The sequence below is a fragment of the Pan paniscus genome, chromosome 17, assembly GCF_029289425.2.
Source record: "Pan paniscus chromosome 17, NHGRI_mPanPan1-v2.0_pri, whole genome shotgun sequence".
NCBI classification, from domain to species: domain Eukaryota; kingdom Metazoa; phylum Chordata; class Mammalia; order Primates; family Hominidae; genus Pan; species Pan paniscus.
The window spans coordinates 72,391,475-72,412,999 of NC_073266.2; the positions used below are offsets into that span (position 1 = coordinate 72,391,475).

Genomic DNA, 21,525 nt, shown 5'->3' on the forward strand with positions numbered 1-21,525 from the left:
GGGTTCCAATCCCAGACCTGCTAGCAACACTGTCCTAAAGGGAAATGAAGGGCAGCTGGACTTGAATGTTTACAGTGTGACTCTCAGGGGATCCTGGTGGGATCCTTCTCCTCCCCGCCTTCCCGCCCCTGCCCCCATGCGCCCCGCGCTCCAAGATGGAGTCTCGCTCTGTAGCCTAGGCTGGAGTGCAGTGGCGCTATATCTTCTCACTGCAACCTCCGCTTCCTGGTTTCAAGCGACTTTCCTGCCTCACCCTCCCTAGTAGCTGGGATTACAGGCATGTGCCACCACACCCGGCTAATTTTTCTGTATTTCCAGTAGAGACGGGGTTTCACCATGTTGCCCAGGCTGGTCTCAAACTCCTGACCTCAGGTGATCCGCCCGCTTCGGCCTCCCAAAGTACTGGGATTACTGGCGTGACCCACTGCGCCCGGCAGGGATCCTTCTTTTACATGGCAGACGGCCAGATGCCTAGTTGTCCTACCTGTGACGGGGAGGGGAAGAGAGGGCAGGGGTCCCTCAAACAGGTAATGTTTATACTGACAGACACTCTTGTGGCTCTTGTCTGACCTGTGGCCAGTTTATGCCTGACTGACCATCATTCTGGCACTGGGAGCCAAACCATTTTTTCTCCTCGTTGTCCTGGAGAAAACCCGATGTGGGGCAGCTCCTCGTGTTTTAAATGGAAGACACCAATTCAAGGCACCACCATAACGGGAAACAAGTTCAAAGGTTTTTATGTACGGATCCTGGGCAGGGAGGGTGCGATGAGTCAGTGAAACAGTCCTTCATCCCCAAGTCACACAAGGCAGGAATGAAGAGTCAGAGAACAAAAAGAGCAAGTAGCACGTGGCAACTAGTGTATATAAGGAGTAGGTTGTGGGTCACACCAAAGTATTGGGCAAATGCCTGAACAGTCTCTTTAAAGGAAAGAGCAGGAAGTGGGGAGCCCACTTTCTTTGGTTTAAGTTTAAAAACTTATTTTAACCAAAATAACAACCAAAAATGAGTTTTTGGTTAAAATAAGTGTTTTATTAAAATAAAAGTGGGAGAGGTGCTAAGTGGGAGAGGTACCTCTAAATTCTTATCTCTGACCACCAGATTGAGCCAATTAGGTGTAGTGTTCTACTACTAATGTACAGTCAACAACCTTGGCTGTGCTATTCCCATTGCAGAGTGGTACTGAACAATAGCATTATTAATCAGATTAGACCTTATGCAATCGTAGGAGCTGGCTGGGCATATCTTTGTAAGCCTGGTGCTTTCTTTTCTTTTCTTTTCTTTTTTCTGAGATGGAGTCTCGCTCTGTTGCCCAGAATGGAGTGCAGTGACGCTATCTCGGCTCACTGCAACTTCCGCCTCTTGGGTTCAAGCGATTCTTCTGCCTCAGCCTCCTGAGTAGCTGGGATTACAGGCGCGTGCCACCAGGCCCAGCTAATTTTTGTATTTTTAGTAGAGACGGGGTTTCACCATGTTGGTCAGGCTAGTCTCAAACTCCTGACCTCGTGATTCGCCTGCCTCAGCCTCCCAAAATGCTGGGATTACAGGCGTGAGCCACCATGCCCGGCCACCTGGTGCTTTTATGTCTTATGAACCTGAAGTTAGCAGAACCAGGGGCAGCAAAGAAAGATGGACATGAAGTGGGGGAAGCAAGATTCAGTAGGAATCCATGAGAAAAAATGAGAACTTGCCTGCCTCTCTCACCACCTCAAACCTCAGTAGTGCTAATGACTTACCAAAGAAACTGGTGGCTTCCCGTGGAACTGCACACACACCTAGTGATATAGTTTGGAGATTTGTCCCCATCCAAATCTCATGTTGAAATGTGTTTTCCAATGCTGGAGGTGAGGTCTGGTGGGAGGTGTTTGGGTCACAGGGTTGGTTCCCTTATGGCTTGGTGCTGTCTTTGTGATAGTGAGTGTGTTCACACAATATTAGTTCTTATTTTATTAAAATAAAAGTGGGAGAGATGCTAAGTGGGGGAGATGCCTCTAAATTCTTATTCTGGCCACCAGCTTGAACTACTAAAGTGTGGTGTTCTACTTCTAAGGTCCAGTCAGGAACCTTGGCTGTGTCATTTAAAAGTATGTGGCACTTCCCCCTCACTTTAGCTATCTCGCTTGCTCCTGCTTTTGCCATATGATGTACCTGCTCCCCTTTTGCCTTCCACTATGATTGTAATCTTCCTGAGGCCTCCCCAGAAGCCAAACAAATGCCAGCACCATGCTTCCTGTAAAGCCTGCAGAACCGTGAGTGAATTAAATCTTTTTTCTTTATAAAGTACCCAGTCTCAGATATTTCTTTATAGCAATGCAAGAAAGGCCTAGTACACCTAGCCCTCAGCATAACCTTGGGCACACTTTGGCATTGCACACATTTATCATTTATGTTTCCAAAAAGGATGTGACATTCTAAACTCTCAGTTTCGTTGTTGTTGTTGTTGTTGTTTGTTTGTTTGTTTGTTTTTTGAGACAGAGTTTCTGTCTTATTGCCCAGGCTGGAGTACAATGGCGTGATCTCATCTCACTGCAACCTCCTCTGCCTCCCGGGTTCAAGTGATTCTCCTGCCTCAGACTCCCAAGTAGCTGAGATTACAGACGTGTGCCACCACGCCTGGCTAATTTTTGCATTTTTAGTAGAGACGGGGTTTCACCATGTTGGCCAGGCTGGTCACGAACTAAACTCTCTGTTTTTATTAAGAGGTATTTTAGGCTATCAGCATTTAAAAATGTTTCTCAATTACTTACAGCCCATAAACACAAGCCCTCACAAAGGCTTCTCTGAATCTGAAACAGCAAATTTGTCTAGTACTGTTTTGTTCCTCCTGATCATTTTCTCATCTGAAGACAAAAGCCTAAATTGTTTTAACTAACCCTGAGATTTGGGTCTTGTCTGCAAAACAGTGTTTTAAAGGATATATTAATTAGGGATTCACTTTCTATCCATGGATATATGTGAGCTTTGAGGATAATACTAGCTCTTTGCTTTCATGTTGTTCTCAGATGGAATCCATTAGGAGTATCTGTCAATATTGTTCTGCACCTGGGATCAAAATAGCTTTGTGCTGGTTTGGGTCCTGCTGAGTTGTAATCATTTGTAGCAGGGAAATGCATGACAAGCATTGATCTGAATGTATCAATACTAGTAAACAGTGATTTAAAAACACATTCAATTCAGGCAAAATGTCTTAGATCATGGAAAAGTCCTTTCCCAACACTGATTATAAAACATTATTGACAAGCGTCAGAGTTCCCATCAAGAATGTTCCTTGAGCAAATTTGGGTTTTAGCAAATTCATGTCCAGATTTTCAAGGTTCACTAGAAATTGACTCCACGGCACTTGTCTTTTAGTGGGTGTATAGAAACTGGAGTAAAACTGGAGAAGTGCAAGAACTCATGGACAGCAGAATTGTGAGTGTGATTAAATTTAGAAGATAGAGCAGTGCTGAAGAGGACATTCTAAGAGAAAAGTGAATGGTTGGTAGAAAATAGGATTAATAACCTAGGTTATATTATTAATAAAAATAAACTCTTGAAGAAATAACACTGGTGCTTTGTTTTCCAAAGCCTTCCACAAATAGGTTCAAATATATAGAATTAGAAATATCAAGTAGGAAATAAGTATCAAAACAGAGGGAATTTTAAAAATCATATGAAAATAGTTTGTACAACACCATATAAGTACATTTGAATTCCTAGATGAAATGGTTAATATTCTATAACATTTCAGCTTTACAAAACTGACCTAAGAAAAAACAGGATTAAATGGACCAATTACCAAAGAAAACAGAAGATAATTCAGAAAACAGTCCCAGACAAAATCACCAGGACAACGTGGTTTTACATAGAATTTCTTTCTAACATTTAAAAATCAGATAATCCCAAGAATACATGAACTATTTCAGAGCACAGAAATGATGGAAACATTTTACATTCTATGAAGTTAATATAATGCAAAGGTCAAAACCAAAGATTGTTTCAAAAACAAGACAAATTTTACTTATGAATACCAATTTTTAAAATTAGATAAAATATAAGAAACAGAACCCAACAGCACATTAAAAATGATACATCATGAACAAGTAAAATTTATTTCAGAAATGTAAAGATGATTCTACATAAGGAAATCCATTAAAATCCAGCTAAGGAGAAAAATCAGAAGATCATCTCAATAGAGGAAGAAAGTGCAATTGACAAATTTAATATCTACTCATGTTAAAAGCAGCCAGCATGTTGCTTAATGGGAAAACACTAAAAAAATTTTCAATTAAAATCAAAAACAAAGAAGTCTAATCCCCACTGCTACTCTTTAATTTTATAATAGAGGTATTGGCCAGTGAAAGTGGATAAGAAAACACAAATAGAAGCATAAGAATTTGAGAGGAAGACCTAAAGCTCTATTAAGAAAGGATATGATTATACATCTAAAAAATTCAAAATAATAAATTGAAAAACCATTAAACATATGAAAACATACTTTGATTTATTGTAAGTGAAATATAGGTTAAAACATCATTAACACATGATTTCAGACCTAATTCTTAAAAAGCCAACTTAACAACCTTCTGTATAGATATACACCATGCCAATTGTGGTAAGGTTGAGAGATCTTGTTCTACAGATATGTATTGAATTATTTATGAAAATACATTATGATGTCTGACATTTGCTTCAAAATAATCTGGTAGGTGGAGAGTTATAGGGCAGATGAAAGAAGAATGGCCATATATTGATAATTTAGAAGCTGAGTGATTGATTATACTATTCTCTCAAATTTAGTATATGTTTGAAATTTTCCACAATAAAAAGTGAAAGAATATTCATATAGTTTCAAAAGATGCAACTAAACTAAGCCAAAGGGGAAAATGTTATTTAGAGAAAAAGTAATTTTTTGGTTGATGTTAATTTATATTTGCAATTTGATCTGAAACCTTTCATATGGGCACTCATCAATTAATTCTAAATAGTCTTTAAGAAGAGTTGAAATAAAAATTAACTGCCTTCCTAATAGAACAAAATGCTGAAAAAAATACACTAAAGCAACTTCCCCTTCCCTCAGAAACGTGCCTTCTGTTCTCTTGGTAGTCTGCAGGTCCTTAGAGTACTTTAGCCACCCATAGTTTAATTCTAACCTTCAGGACATAAATGTGGTTACGGGAACGAATATTTCATAGTCAATTAGTGGGAACCACCCTGAGGCTATCATTCAGACAGTGAAGTGCTTGCTGTGAGAGTTCCAGATCTGAAAATGTACCTACTAAAGCCTGACATAACCCAATCCAACAAAGATAAATGAGGAAATATTAAACATCTGCTTATCTTGTGCTTGACAGCTTTATTTTACTGAAACTCTGTACACGGAATGCAAAGAAATATCGCTGATACCTTATCTGCCTATTATTTTGAGCTTTCCGAAGTGTCTTAAGAATACTAAATTGCCGAGGCGGGAAGATCACGAGGTCAGGAGATCGAGACCATCCTGGCTAACACGGTGAAACCCCGTCTCTACTAAAAATACAAAAAATTGGCCGGGTGTGGTGGCGGGCACCTGTAGTCCCAGCTACTTGGGAGACTGAGGCAGGAGAATGGCATGAACCTGGGAGGCGGAGCCTGCAGTGAGCCTTGATTGGGCCACTGCACTCCAGCCTGGGCAACAGAGCAAGACTCCATCTCAAAAAAAAAAAAAAAAGAAAGAAAGAAATATTAAGTTGGTTTCTGTTAATTTAATACGTTAAAGTCACAGGTTCATAGCTTGTCAAGGCATTCTTGAGACTTATCCAGTAGACTGGCAAAGAGCACCAAAGTTTGTGTGGGTAATTCCAAATGTGGAGTAGCCATCAACACGTAACTGTAGCATTTGCCAAGCTCCCCACTGGCGAGCAAGGAGTATATCCTCAGAGCCATGCAAAATGCCATGCAAGTGAGAGGTGGTGATGAGGGTATGTTGGATGGCAAATGGATGCTTATACGGAGGAGCCCAGTTCTCTGAGCCCTGACCTATTCAACTGACAGCTTCATGTGTTCTCTGCTAGCACAAATTTTACTTTCAAGTGCAGTATCTCTGTGCTTTGCCTTTTCTCATGTTGTTTGAAACTATTCCTCTGAAGATATATTCTATTTTGAGAAGGTTTTGTACTCTTGTGCAACTTAAGATAGAAAAATGAGCTCAGGGGCCAGGCACAGTGGCTCATGCCCGTAATCCCAGCACTTTGGGAGGCCGAGGCGGGCGGATCACCTGAGGTTGGGAGTTCGAGACCAGCCTGACCAAAATGGAGAAACCTCATCTCTACCAAAAATACAAAATTAGCCAGGCATGGTGGTGCATGCCTGTAATCCCAGCTACTCAGGAGGCTGAGACAGGAGAATGGCTTTAACTCGGGAGGCGGAGGTTGCGGTGAGCTGAGATGGCGCCATTGCACTCCAGCCTGGGCAACAAGAGTGAAACTCTGCCTTAAAAAAAAAAAAAGAAAAAAGAAAAATGAACTCAGGAAGCTAGACCTGGAAAGCAATACAGTGAGTCTTTAATCTAAATACTTACCTCATTGATAAGAAGGGAGAATCCAAGTCCTTGCACTCGGATGGACACCACTTCCACAAATGGCTTATAAGATTAATTTCATTAATCATGACATTTGCATGGCTGCAGATAGCTTAAATAAATTTATACACTCAACAAATATGTATTGAGCTCCTTCTATATGGCAGCCACTGAGCTGAGCTCTGTGGATCCAGCAGTAGACAAAAGAGATCAAGTTTCTGTGCTAATGGAACTTACATTAAACAAAAATAGCAGGAGCTGAGAGATAGAGTGGGGAAGAGTGAATCCATGAGCAACTTCATTTGAGATATTCTAGCTATGGAAATTCTGTTTCTGCATATATCCAGGATAAAATTCCCTTTCCATATAAAATAAAAATATTCCTACTTTGTTTCTAACACAATTTGTATTTCAAATTATAATAATAATCTTGGATTTTCCTTCTCTGTATATGACTTCTCATCCAAAAACTGAGGGGCTAGACCACCTGATTACTTGAATTCCTTTTTACCTTTACGACTCTTCATTAAACAGAGCCTCATGGGTGTGATACATTTCAGTTCTTTTCCCTACTCTTTTTAGCCCCTTGCCTTCCCATGAAGGGCTTGTCTGTATCTAAAAGTCCTCCTGGTTCTTGTGGTACAGCTTGTGACACCACGATAAGGACTAAGTGAGATGTATTTCCTGAAACACTGCAGTCTTCTGGCCTTTTCTTCCCTTTTATATCCACAGAACCAAGAACCAGCAAGACCATCAGTCATTGTACAGGAATAAACAATACTGTTAAACTTGTCAGCCTTTTGATCTTTCCCACATCATTTTTTTTAGCCCAGTTCTAGGAAAATTTGCCAAGGCTTTTTTTTTATGGTGTTGTATTTGCCATGCCAACAACCAACAATAGAATATTGAGGCTATATGATTTTAGGACTCAAAAAAATCACATAATAATAAAAAGAGGAGCTGAGCCAAATCCTGTATGTGTGTGTGTGTGTGTGTGTGTGTGTGTGTGTGTGTGTGTTGACAGAGATAGACATAGACAGAGTGAGAGAGGAGAGTAGTGATATGAAAAATAAGAAATAAAATTCATTTTTGAAAGGAGCTTAGAAGTGAACTATCTCATAACTAGCTTAATATGTCAAATAGGCTATTGGAAAAATAAAGATTTTTCCACAGTGCCAAGCTTTGCATTCATTTCCAGTGGAATTTGTGTTAAATGTCACGAAGTGTCCAGCACCCTTCACTTATAGAAAAGAGGCAATGTGGGCCACAGTGGAATTGATTTGTGTTAGCCTGGATTGTTCACACTGGATTAGACTTTGACTGGGAGGTGGCACCAGTATTGCCCCAGGCAGGTTTATGTACAAAAGACAGAGAACAGTCTGGCTGCCAATCAGGAAAACATGATAGGTCATGTAGTTGGCAAGTGGTAATAGTCTCATTCTACAAGTGGGAAGTAATCTCCCATGCCATGGTCCTGTATCTCCTCTCCTCATGTCTAATTCCCCTCCATGCTATAAGGTTAAATGCAAATTTTCCTTCCTCTGCAGTCTTCTTGGATCACTGCAGTCCATGAAGACACTGTTTTGTTTGAATTGAAAACACAACCAGGATTTGACTCATTTATCAATTAATCATTCTACCTTGCAAAATTACGTTGTATTTTCTCAGATCCTTATTTCACTTTTAAGTAAATTCAGACCTTGTCAGAAGCTAGACTAGAACTTCCATTTTTAAAATTTTCATCTTTGGGCCTGACACTATGTATTGAAGACATTTAACTAGATTTGCTCATGACTTAGCGTTTCTTGAGACTGTCATGCATTCATACACACACATTTGCTAAAAAAAAAAAAAAAAAAAAAAAGTTAGCTTTAAGCAAAATTTTAAAGTATGTAGATGTGTCTTATTGACTCCATTCTTTTCACTTTTTCTGGGAGCCACGGAATCCAGTGTCTTCAATTTCACACCCCCCACTGCAAAAACTCTGCTCAAAAAATTAAGGCTTTTGCCAAGGGAAGAATTTGGCTTTAGTTACTAATATCTTATAATAAATTTAAGCACTTTCTTTTTTCTGAAAATTAACAGTTTCATCCAATTCTACTAGTGAAATGACAAACATTATCACCCTCCAAAATAGTTTTACATGAGCAAGTTTAGGGGAAGAGGGAAAAAGGTAGAGTGATGGTGATAACAGACCTTAAGTGTGGGGGGACATCATACTACAGCAGAAAACTTCTCTAGCTATCTATTTGTGTTGACTAAGAGCAGCAACTAAGAATAAGAGCAGCAACATATTCAGTGATTCAGTCCTGGTAAAATATTTTACCAGGCTGGGCGTGGTGGCTCATGTCTGTAATCCCAGCACTTTCGGAAGCTGAAATGGGTGGATTGCTTGAGCCCAGGAGTTTGAAACCAGCCTGGGCAACACAGCAAAACCCCATTTATACAAAAAATACACACAAAAATAACCAGGTGTGGAGGTGTGTGTTTGTAGTCCCAGCTACCAGGAAGGCTGAGTTGGGAGGATCACCTAAGCCAGGGAAGGTCGATGCTGCAGTGAGCCCTGATCACGCCACTGCACTTTAGCCTAGATGACAGAGTGAGATCCTGTCTTCTCCAAAAACAAATTTTTTTTTGGAGAATCTGAGAAACCAGTCCATTCTAGGCAGTCACACAATATAGACATTTTCCAATGTCTGTATTGGAATAATTGAGACATGTGTATCCTTCATGGCAATAATTGAGACATGTGTATCCTTTTATTAAGGAAGACGGGTCTTGATGGGTGCTATGGATCTCTTCCTAAGAAATGATTATGCTTTGTCTAGATTTTTTTTTTTTTTGAGAGAACATCCATGGTCAGCAAAAATCCATCCAGAGAGCTCTACTAGTGAAGAAAGTGTGTTATATGGCAGGAAAGCTTTAGAGCAAAAGTATGAATTTGCAGCTTTAAAAACATCCTACCTCAAAAAGCATTAATTCATGAAAGAAACATACGTTCATAATAAAGTATAATGTAAAGCAATGCAAATATTCCCAATGATATAATGATACTGGATTATTTGATGAGTACCTCATTCTATTCTTCATTATTATTTACCCAAAGACGTAAAAGTTTTCAGTTTTGATTGGTGACTAAAGTAACAATATAAAAACAAAAAAATTGTTTTAATTTTTTGTACATGTACATGTACCAATTTTTTTTACACATAAAACGTTATTAGAATTATCTAGTGATTTTAGATATGTCCTCTATTAGTCCATTTTCATACTGCTATAGAGAACTATCCAAGACTAGGTAATTTATAACGGAAAGAGGTTTAATTGACTCACAGTTTAGTGTGGCTGGGGAGTCCTCAGGAAACTTACAATCATGGTGGAAGGTGAAGGGAAAGCTAGGCACCTTCTTCACAAGGCAGCCGGAGAGAGAGAGATAGCAAAGGGGGAAGAGCCCCTTATAAAACCATCAGATCTCATGAGAACTCACTGACTATCGTGAGAACAGCATGGGGGAAAGCACCCCCATGATTCAATTACCTCCACCTGGTCTCTCCCTTGACATGTGGGGATTATGGGGATTACAATTCAAGATGAGATTTGAGTGGGGACACAAAGCCTAACCATATCATGTCCATAGAATAGGCTGTTGTTGAAATTTAATTTTGATTACCCCAGAATGCTTCAAGAATACAGTGTTTTCTGGATCTTCAGAGGTGGAGAAGTCTTCCTCCCTGTCACATAATACTGAGATAAACCTTTGCATTCTAGAAAAATCTTCATAGGCCTTCCTTTACATGAGATATGACAAACCCATTTCAATTAATATAGCCCATGATTCAGGAAGTTGTACCGAGCAGTAAATTATTTTGCTCAACTCAGGAGTGGAGATTTCACCAAGTAGGTAATTGTGTCATTCAAATACATGTCCTGGTATTCTCGGTGTTACCGGTACAGGATTAAAGCTTGTCATGTCAGTTGTTAAATGTTTTAAATTAAAAAGGAATAATTTGTATACAGATTATATAGAAGGCTCATCCTGCATGGATAGATGCAAAACTTATCCCTCTGCTTTTTTATTCCATTATCTGTCTATAAGTGATGTCTCTCTGTAGGATATCTGCATCGTCTTGGACTGGGTTTTCTGTTCCCTGTGACTCTCTCCTCTTCCTAATACCATCCTCCTAATCCCAAATGCACTGGTTTTAAAACACAAGTCTATAACTTTTTACTTTAAGTTCTACTATTGCTGTGTTATATGGTTTGGCTGTGTCCCTACCCAAATGTCATCTTGAATTGTGGTTCCCATAATCCCCATGTTTCATGGGAGGGACCCAGTGGGAGGTAATTTAATCCTGGGGGCATTTATCCTCATGCTGCTCATGTTTTTTCATGATAGTGAGTTCTCACAAGATCTGATGGTTTTATAAGGGGCTTACCCCTTTGCTGAGCTCTCATTCTCTCTCTTGCCACCCTGTGAAGAGATTCCTTCTGCAATGATTGTAAGTTTCTTGAGGCCTCCCCAGCCATGTGGAACTATGAGTCAAACCTCATTCCTTTATAAACTATCCAGTCTCAGGCAGTTCTTTACAGCAGCATGAGAACAGACTAATGCACTGTGGCAATTGATATTTTGCATATTTTTCCGTATTAGGTGATATGAGGTAAAAAGATTTGTACTGAGTAAAACATTAGATGTGCCTTCACCCCTAAAGCTGCTTTGATCAAGTTAATTTCAAATATGGCAGAATAGAGGTATTCAACTTTTTAGCCCTGAAAATTAAATTTATGTCATATTTTGATATAAAGCAAAGGAAAATCAACTTTAATCAAAACATACTTGTTTTCCCTCTCCTATACAGACCGACCAAGACCATCACTATGACCGATGGAGACTATGATTATCTGATCAAACTCCTGGCCCTCGGGGATTCAGGGGTGGGGAAGACAACATTTCTTTATAGATACACAGATAATAAATTCAATCCCAAATTCATCACTACAGTAGGAATAGACTTTCGGGAAAAACGTGTGGTGAGTTTTTAATCGTACTTCTAACCTTGTCACTCATCCCCCTATATAAAATAAGAATCAAGAAGCTATGTTTATTGCATTGGAGTCTGTCTTTTGTCACACGAAATTCATAACCTGTCATTTTAATTTATTTTAGAATATTATTTACTACTTTTCAACTATAAATAACATTTTCCTAGAAAAGTATTAAGTGGCACTCTCTCGTCTCCCAAAGTGTACAAGGCAACCCAAATCAATATTTTACTGATTTGCATAGTGTGTTTTCTACAAATTCTTAAGAAATCTTTCAAAACTTGAATTATTAGAATTTAAAAACATTAACTCTGATCTGAGTTAAAGTCCTCAATAAGAGCAAGTGATCATTTCCCCACTCTTAAGAAAGAAGTTAAAAGTATGATTGGCAAATATCTGGAACATGAGCTTTGTAAGCCCTTGCTGCATTTTTATTTATGTGTAGACTCAGCCATCAATCACTGGCTTCTTATGAACAGAATGTGAGACCAATCATGCTGTTTTCCAAGATAAGAGAGTTTAAGTGAGAATCACAACCATTTCCTTCTCCTATGCTAGACGCTATTGACAGGAATAAGGATATTGTGACATGTGAGATGTGTAGCATAGGCACAGAAGCTAGGCCAGATTTACTGCCACCCTGGGTATTCTTGATTGCCAAGATGGCTGTGGCTTCCAGTTGATGTCACAAATCTACTCATTCCCTGAGAATTGGGAAAGAAAACAAAAGAAATGGTAACTGGAAGCCATTGCCTGGGAAGTTGAATCACAGTTTTTTTATAATGTGCTGGACCTGATCTGAAAGTCAATACATGGTTGTGTAGGCTTAGCAAACTCCCTGACAACCCATTCAGGGTTTTCCTGCCTTCTCTCCTTTCCAGTATCTGGGTATATGTCCTGGCAGAATTTTCCCTTTAAAACGTATTCACTAAACTATGCTTAAGGAAACTGAGTAAATATTACATCTTTTAGGCTTTGCTTAAACAATAAAAAGGCCAGAATTTTTTTAAAAAAATTAAACTTACCTAAAAAGAGCCTTTGACTAAATGATTAGTGAAGAAAGGCTTGAAATGTCCTGTGTCAACTTATTGAGAAAGTCTGTGCATATTTCATGGCTAAGTCATTTTGAAAGTCCGTTTCACAGTAAAAGATATTCGGGTATTTGTAAAGCACTTTACTGTTTTAAAAAAAATGCTTTAACATCTGTGATTTCACTGAAGTGTGCAGTTTGAAGTAACTCTGTAAATCAGGAAGGGGTTATGGGTCTCAATTTAGAGATAAGAAAATAAGACTCAAAGAGGTTAAATGAAGAGTTTGTATTTGAACCTAGAACTTGGGTCCTAAATCTGATGTTTGCTGCCTCATGAGGAAATGACAGAAGGTGTCTAATTTAAGTTTGCAATATGCCTAAACTGTGTTGAAAATCATACTTGCACTTGACATTTAAAAGTGAGAGTACATGTGATAATTCTGGAAAAAAATAAAGCAAATATTTATTCTGCACTATGAACTTTGATTATAGTAATTGAGAAAAAAACATGCTGAGTGAACCCAAAGAATTTGAGTGCTGACAAAATCCAAAGCAACCTCAACTAATGAAAGTTATATCTTTCAGGTTTATAATGCACAAGGACCGAATGGATCTTCAGGGAAAGCATTTAAAGTGCATCTTCAGCTTTGGGACACTGCGGGACAAGAGCGGTAATAGTAAATTGCTTTATTTGTGGCTACACATAGCTTAGAAAAACTTACTTTAAAATGAATTCTGTATGTGAACTTGAAAAACAAATAATATTCAACTCTTCTCCTGGTTTCAAAATAGACATTTGTATCCAGAAATAAAAATAAATGATTTGTAATTAATTAATCACAGTAGCACTGTGCAGTTGGTATGAATTTCAAAAATCAGACTTTCAAAAATCTCTCTGAAGATTCTTGCTATGCACTGTCTTTGCACTTCTTAGAAGGAAAAAAATGTTCTCCAGAATTTAATTGAATGAAGATGGGAAATTAACGCCATTATAAGTGCTACTTGAAGATGGAGTTGAAGAAAGGGTGTTAAGATCTTCCTTGTCTCTTTCTGTTATTTCAGCACAGCCTCTTTGTCCCATGCCTTGCGACTGGCTTTGTCCTTTCAGACTTTGATCTTAAACAATTGCCCTCCAGCTAGAATATTTTACTCCTTCCCACTTTTTCTGATCCTCTCCTTGTACCAGGCCCAGCTCATATTTCTTCTCTTCTATGAAGCCTGTCTGAACATCCCAGCTGAAACAAACTCCCACTTTTACTCTGAACTACTGCAGACACCAGTTATTTCACCCTTAAGGTCTAAATAATTATATGCCACCTTGTCATGAAATGAACATTCTATTTGTATCTTTAACTGTTGTTCACTGATTCACTTGGGGCCTTCTCACTCCAACAAAATTGTCATCTTTACAGGTGTGGAGATCTTGCCTGGCTTTCCAGCATTGTCTCTGGTACAGTGTCCAAGCTAATACTCGGTAGACAGTAGTGTTAATTCCTTAGAGCTGGGGGTACTATTCCATTGTTAGATGGAAAAACAAAAAGGATCCAAAATTTCAAAATGCAAAAGACCCCAAGCTAATGAAGCTTTTCAATATTAGATTAAATTAAAAGTGGCAAAAAATTGGCAGAGAGGATATTTAGAAGGCACATACCTCCAAATCCTGCATCGTATGTCTTAGAATGCTTATGCTTGTAAACACTTCCGTCTTTGAAATGCATCCAAAGCGTTCTCACTTTCAGCGAGTGTAAACGCCAGGAGAGGTGCTGGGCCCTCTCTGTTAGCTTTTTTGACTGTGAATTCCATTTACACACACCCTTCAACACTGCTGGTTCCTCTGAAGCCATTCCTCACAAGAATCTCTGTTCATATGTCAGTTTTGTTGTCACAAAGATGTATGTTTTATAGAGCACTTTAATTCATTTTTGAAGAAGTAATATGAGAAAATGTGGTTCCCATATGTCCTCGCACATGATATGTCAGCCTTGCATGATGGCAGCCTTCTCTGTCTGTCCCCTGAAGGCAGCTGCTGTATGGGGGAAATGGGGAATACTCAGGGCAGCCTTCAGAACACTTGGGTTATTCATCGCTTGAGAATTTTGCATTCTGTGTATATATAAGGTGTAACTAAGCAACAAGATAAACAATGCCTCACACCTCAGCCCTGTGCCTAAGGACATCTGGCTGTGCAATCCATGTAAGATAATGGGTATTGATAGAAGTCACATCATGGGAAGGAAGAGAAAACACATGGCCCTTAAGGAACCTTAAAGGATACAGGGCACAGACTTCATTCCCATTGAGGGGGAGGAGTGATAATGTGGCTTTGCGGTCTGTTTCTTCTGTGATCCTAGTGTTCTGGAGCAAAAGGGGCTCATCACTCAATGCGCTAGAAGCCAATACTATGACACTGGATTTTGAGAAAAAGAAAAGTTTTATTGCAAATCGACTTGCAGGGAGACAGGAGGGTCAAGCTCAAATCTGTCTTTTTGTTCTGGCTTTTTGAAGTAGTAGTTTTATTAGAAAAAGTTGTGGCAGGGGTGGGTTCTAAAGGGGAGGGCTGGAAAGTCCTTGGACATGGGCAGTTATCTCTGCATTCTATCTCAGGGGTCACGTGTGGAAATTCAAGGGGAGTTAGTATGAAACATGTGGTAGAAATTCAGGCTGTGACATTAGCAAGCTCATTCTGTACAGATTCCAGTCGGCCATATCGGTTCCAGTCGATTTCAGCCAGTTCTCTTATCTCATAAGCAGAGGGAGTTTCAGTGTTTCAGCAAGTTATTTCCTTCTTTATCTGCCATCCTGCAAACTCAATTTCTGTTCATCATTGGTTTCTGTAACTCTTTGGAACATGGTTTCACTGGTTCCTCCACCCTGCTGACTCAATAGACAGAATGAGATGGGTGGGGGAGGCTGGAAATGAATTACTTGTCTCCCCGTGGGGGAAATGGGGGATATCAAAGATACTGGACAGAATAGAGCAAGATATCTGTTACTGCTCTGGAACAAGCATGTCCTATCCATGCTGCTGTGGAGGAGAAATTGTTTGCCCCAAACAGATCACTATGGCAAGCATGTTTTTGAGTAACTTTGTCATATGCTCTGGGCAATGAGAGGGAATAACACACAGTTTTGTTCTCAAATGAGACACAGACACTTAAGGAGAGAACAAAGAGCAGTTTTCCTGGCATGACACAATTATGGTCAAGTAGGAGACAATTTTGTGGGTACAGCTAGTTTCCAAAGAGGGAGAACTATTCAATCAAAGCACTATAATCTCTGTGGGCTTCCAAGGAATGGTAGAAACAAATCCACAAGAAAAAATTGAATAAATTTTTTTGGTATTTCTGCTCTACATTTTTAGATCATGATGATGCCCTACAAACAAATCCTACTTTGGAAATAAATAGCAGTGAAAATATCTCTTCTCCCATCTTTTGGTATGAAAAGTATCATTCTCTGTTGCAGTCATTTAAAATATTTAATAATTGTATATCTTTTTCTTTCTTTCACTTGCACTGTTTAACTTCACAAATATTTAGTGAGCAAATACCAGGTTCTGAGCCATGAAAATATGATGGATAGCAAGTTAGAAACACAGCTCCCTTCCCCTTAGAGCTTACAGTCTAGGGTAGAATTTGGATGAATAAACAATTGCAATGGAGCCTTAGGATACTAACAGGAAAACAAAGACATAGGCAGGCCCACCAGGAGGAGCCCATAGCCCACATGCAGTGTTGGGAAGGCCCCTTCGGGAAGTGATATTTCCTCTGATACCATTATGTATTTGCTCATGCACAATATATGAGTGAGTGCTATCCAGGCTCAACGAAGGGGTAGGAAGAAAAGGAAGCACTAAGACTAAGTAACCCACAGAAAGACCAGCATGTGTGAAAGCCCAGGGGAGCAGAGTGAACTTTCTAAGAACTAAAAGAAGATCAGCATGTCTGTGGGTAGTCAAAGGGATGAAGTTGGATAGATGAACAAAGATCACTTCCTGCAGAGCCTTGCCAGCTTTGTAAGGAGTTTGTGCATTACCTTACGAGTGATGTCTAATCATTAAAATGTCGTTAGTAGATCATTGATATAATCTATGGGAAGAAATGGAGTGGTGATAGGAGTAGGGGCCCAAACAAAACTGGACACGGGAAGCCTAATCAGAAAGCTGTTGAAGTTGTCCAGGTGAGAGAGAATGGGTTTGGAAGTAGAGTAGTGGCAGAGTAGATGGCCAGAAATGAGAAGGTCGAAAGATATATGTTAACTGTAGACACCAGGTGAAGGAGGAAGGGATCATGGCAACCAGAAGGATGGTGATGTCATAAACAGAAAAAGAAATTAAGAAGAGTGGCCAGTTTGGTTTTGGATGTATGAAGTTGGAGATGCCTGAGTTTCCACCAGGTGGAAGTATCCAACAAGTAATTAGGCATCTAATATGAAAGGCAGGGAACGTCTGGAGCTCTAATTTTGGGCTTCTCAACACACAGGCTACAAATGAGCCACGGAAGTGGATAAGATTATCCAGTCAATGTATATAGAGTAAGAGGGGTCAAGAATAGACCTCTGAGGAAACCAACACAAAGGATCTACAAAAAGGCTAAAATAGGAGACCAAAAATTAGAAGAACATTTAGGATAGGAAGCGATATCTCTAGTTCAAAGTTATGTGCCTTTCTAAAAACCCATTGCCAAATTCAAAACCTTCTCTGGTCCCTATATGTGGTCTCTGGTTTTGCCCATTGCTCTTATTGAAGTGAATCTCAGCACATCTTTAACTTCACTGAAGATGGTTGGTGGTGGCTGGGGTCGGGGGGGAGGGCATGGAAAGCTGACCAGGCAGGGAAAAACTTTGCATTGCACATGAAAGAGCAAATTCTCTAAAATCCTCATTAGAAATGAGAGTTCTTTCCTTCTTTCCCCAATGACTATGTCTCTTTTCTGTCCTGACCCCCACTCAGTCCTCCAATCGTCTTCCTTTTCCTCGTGAATCCTAGATGCCAACCTGAAGCTCAGTTTTACCCCCAAACAGTGCTTTTTGAAAAGAGTTTTGTCATCAATATTCTTCCTTACGAAAGAATTCCAATTCCTGTAGCTAACAAGTTGTGGTTTCCTTCATATCATCACAGGCATTCATTTTCAGGCTACTGTGTGCCAAGCTTTCTTCTGGGCACAGACAAGAAAGATGGAAAGTATAGGTTAAAGTCCCTACTCTAAAGTGCTTTACATTTTAAATGTGGACCACAAAATGCCCACGAGCCAAAAAGATTCCAAGAAGCTGTGTAAGCAAATCCATGATTGAATGTTACAAACTGTGTATTAAGTGCTGTGAGATCAGAAAGCCAGGAAGTGGTCTTAAAAAAAAAAATCTGCAACCAAATCTTCTCTCTTGGTTCTTCAGCAATTTCTCTGCCCACATTCCCATTTCCCTAAGATATTCCGTAAGGGCCAGTCATGGAGAATTCATACCTGAAAGGGAAACTGTTATTTGTGTTGTTGTCAAAGATATGTGGACTAACTTTCAGAACTACCCACTGTGTTTCCTCGGCAGGTTCCGGAGTCTCACCACTGCATTTTTCAGAGACGCCATGGGCTTCTTATTAATGTTTGACCTCACCAGTCAACAGAGCTTCTTAAATGTCAGAAACTGGATGAGTAAGTGGGACTGAGTAATGTGCATTGGCCGCTTTGGGACCCAACCGCCCTAGGTGCTTGTTGGTCTTGCAAGATGAAACCAGATTGGGTACCACAGATTAACTTTCAAAGTCATGAGTTTAGTGTTGCCTGTGCCACTGTGTCACCTTCAAAGTGGTGGCCTTTATGTGGACCACCCTAGGTAGCTTGGAATTGTATTTTCTAAATATCTAAAAATTGATATTTTTAGAGGAAGCCTATGTAGCTTTATCACCACTTGTATTTAAGACCTTTATTATTGTCATTGAAAGGCCATTGATTCCACTTTTCCAGTAAGTCTTGAAGGACTTCTTAAAACTAAGTGAGCGACTACATTTGACCTGGAGAGATCACAGGGAAAATTGGCAGTATTTTCTGAGGGGACACTGGCACTGAAGGTGTGTTAAACACTAGTGGGTTAATTAGGTGTGAAACCAGAGCAGACCAGTCGCATGATGATAAGGTGAGGCATAGCACAGTGTGTCAGTCAGTCAGCTTGCTTGGGAATTTTACTTTTAAAAAGGGGTTCAAATGTGAGGAAACCATGTAAAGACAAATCTCCAGCCCCTGTGGAAACTTTGATATAGTACAAATTGAAATGTTGCCTAATCAATTACTAAAGTCATATTGACATATATAAACACAGGAGAGAAGTATTGGAATTTTCCTTTATGTTTTACTTGATGTCATAATAAAGGGCATATTTCATATGTATTTTTTATTACAAATAAGAATTTTGATCCTAGCAGGATATACAAGTAGCAGGACAGCTGAGTCGTCCTATGGGGCTGCTCTTATCATTTCCAGATTTGTCTGGGCCATCTGTAGCTAGAGTTGTATTTTTTAAAAACTAGATCATGTTATTTTCCTGCTCAGAGTCCTTCTGTAACTTTCCATCTTACCCGGAATAAAATCCAGAGTCCTTCACTTACCTACAAGGTCACTGTGATGATGTCTGGGCTTCCTCCGTAATTCCCTCTTACTTGGGCTCCGCTCACTAGCCTTAAGCCAAACTGCCTCACATGCTATTCCCAGTATGAAAATCGTGCCATTCCCTTTATCTTTTTTCTCTTCTCCCATTTACAGCCCTGTGCTAGTTTCTTCATTCCCTTCAAGTTCTGGCCAAACTTTATTTATCTCTTGACTGACTACTCCATCTAAAATAGTACTCATCACTCTGTATCCCCTCAACACAATTTATAGGTCATGACCATCACCTGATAATGTGTTATGTATTTTTTGGTTTACTTGTTGTGTTAGTTCATTCTTGCATTGCTGTAAAGAAATTCCTGAGACTGGGTAATTTATAAAGAAAAGAGGTTTAATTGGCTCACAGTTCTGCAGACTGTATGGGAAGCATGTTGCTGGCATCTGCTTGGCTTTTGGGGAGGACTCAGGAAACTTACAATCATGGGGAGGTGACAGGGGAGCAGGCACATCTGACATAGCAGGAGCAGAAAGTGAGCAAAGGGGGATGTGCCACACACTTCTAAGTAACCAGACCTCATGAGAACTCACTATCATGAGAACAGTACCAGGGGATGGTGCTAGACCATTCATGAGAGATACTCCCCCAGGATCCAGTTGCCTCCCACTAGGCCCCATCTCCCACATTGGGGATTACATTTCAACGTGAGACACAGATCCAAACCATATCACTTCTACACCCACTTCAAGTTTTACCCAAACCTTATTTGTCTCTTGACTGACCACCCCATCTGAAATAGTACTCATCACTTTGTATCCCCTCAACACGCTTTAGAGTTCATTCAGTCCCAGCCATCACCTGACATGATGTGATGTATTTTTGGTTTACTTGTGTTTTTGACGCTTTCTACCACTAGAATGTAAGCTCTTATGAGAGTGCAGACTTTTCCATTTTATTTCAATGCAATATGCCATACCTGGGTGAGTGCCTGGCACAGAGTAGATGCTCAAAATAGATATATTTCTTACCACTACATATTATGCAAAATTGATAATGTATTTTGTATATAATTCATGCTTATATATAATAATTATATAGAACCACTCTCAGTGTGGGTTCAATAACCTTGTAACTAATGGGGAAACAAATTCTGACTTTCATAATTGCTTCTCCAAATGAACGTTTATCTTAGGATCTGTCCTTTATTTCCATTTGATATTGTATTTCATTACCCAAATTTTGGTGGTAGCTTTAGATTCCGAGGAGACAAGGAGATAATAAGCTTATTAAATTCTTTCAGAGAATGGTTTGTTTATCCTTTTTCAAGGCAGATGAGAGTCTCCCTTGTTTTTAAATGTCTCCAGAAGGATATTGCTCAGATTTAAGATAATTAATTGTCATGCCTAATAACACTTTAATTTTTAACACCCAAGTAATTGGTGTTACAGGGTTAGCCTTTCTTTGTCTTCTTCCTCTAGTCTTGGCAAGGTAGCACACAGCATGCCTTATGATAGACATTAGAGCAGCCTCTGTAACCTCAAAAACACAGCTTGACAGGTTTCTTATATTTTTTTCCTTTTTTTTCTTACCATTCCCTTCCTGCCCTGCCCTGCCCTGCCCTCCCCTCGCCAGCTCTCCCTCCCTCCCTTCCTTCCTTCCCTCCCTCCCTCCCTCCCTCCTCTTTCTCTCTCTCTCCTCCCCACTCCGCCCACACATAGTGTTTTTTGGAGAAAAGAGAAAAACAAATTACTGGTCTTAAAATTGTTTCTACATGAATTTGTAGTGATTAAAAAATGTTCCACACTATAGATCATCACTTCGGAGGTTAGAGAAAGGAAAGGTAACAACTTCCTAAAGGAAAAAGCAAATTTACCCACTTAAAAATCATGTTCTATTTACCTCCATCTATATTTGAGGAACAAATGGTGTGAAGCAGTTATGGCCATCTCAGGGAGCATTTCCCCAGATGTATTCCATATTTACTGAATACTTACTATGTGCTAGCAACTTGGTATGTATTATTAGAAGATATACTGTATTATTAGAAGAAATCCCTTTATTTATTATTATGTATGTGTATTATGTATTATTAGAAGAAATCCCCTTAACCAATAATAGCACATGGATTGAAAAGATCTTCCAGAGGAATATATGTGATGTTTTAATGAATTACTTAATAATAAAAGCACCTAACATTTACTAAATGTTTGGTATTGACAGAGGTGCTTCATATATATTATTAGAAGAAATCTCCTTAAGCAAGAACAGCACATGGATTAAAAAGATCTTCCAAAGGAATACATATGACGTATTAATAAATTAC

The 21,525-nt window shown here is 39.4% G+C and overlaps 1 protein-coding gene across 3 annotated transcripts in view; it reads left to right on the forward strand.

Annotated features, from left to right (window-relative positions):
• Positions 1-21,525, forward strand: part of RAB27B (RAB27B, member RAS oncogene family) — a 174,592-nt gene that overhangs the window by 145,277 nt on the left and 7,790 nt on the right. For all 3 annotated transcript variants that reach the window (XM_034943759.3, XM_063597324.1, XM_003827233.4), the window contains 3 exons: positions 11,398-11,569; positions 13,197-13,282; positions 18,153-18,256. In XM_034943759.3, coding sequence (XP_034799650.1) covers positions 11,417-11,569; positions 13,197-13,282; positions 18,153-18,256 — 343 coding nt within the window. In that variant the 5' untranslated portion in view covers positions 11,398-11,416. The remainder of the gene's footprint in view (positions 1-11,397; positions 11,570-13,196; positions 13,283-18,152; positions 18,257-21,525) is intronic.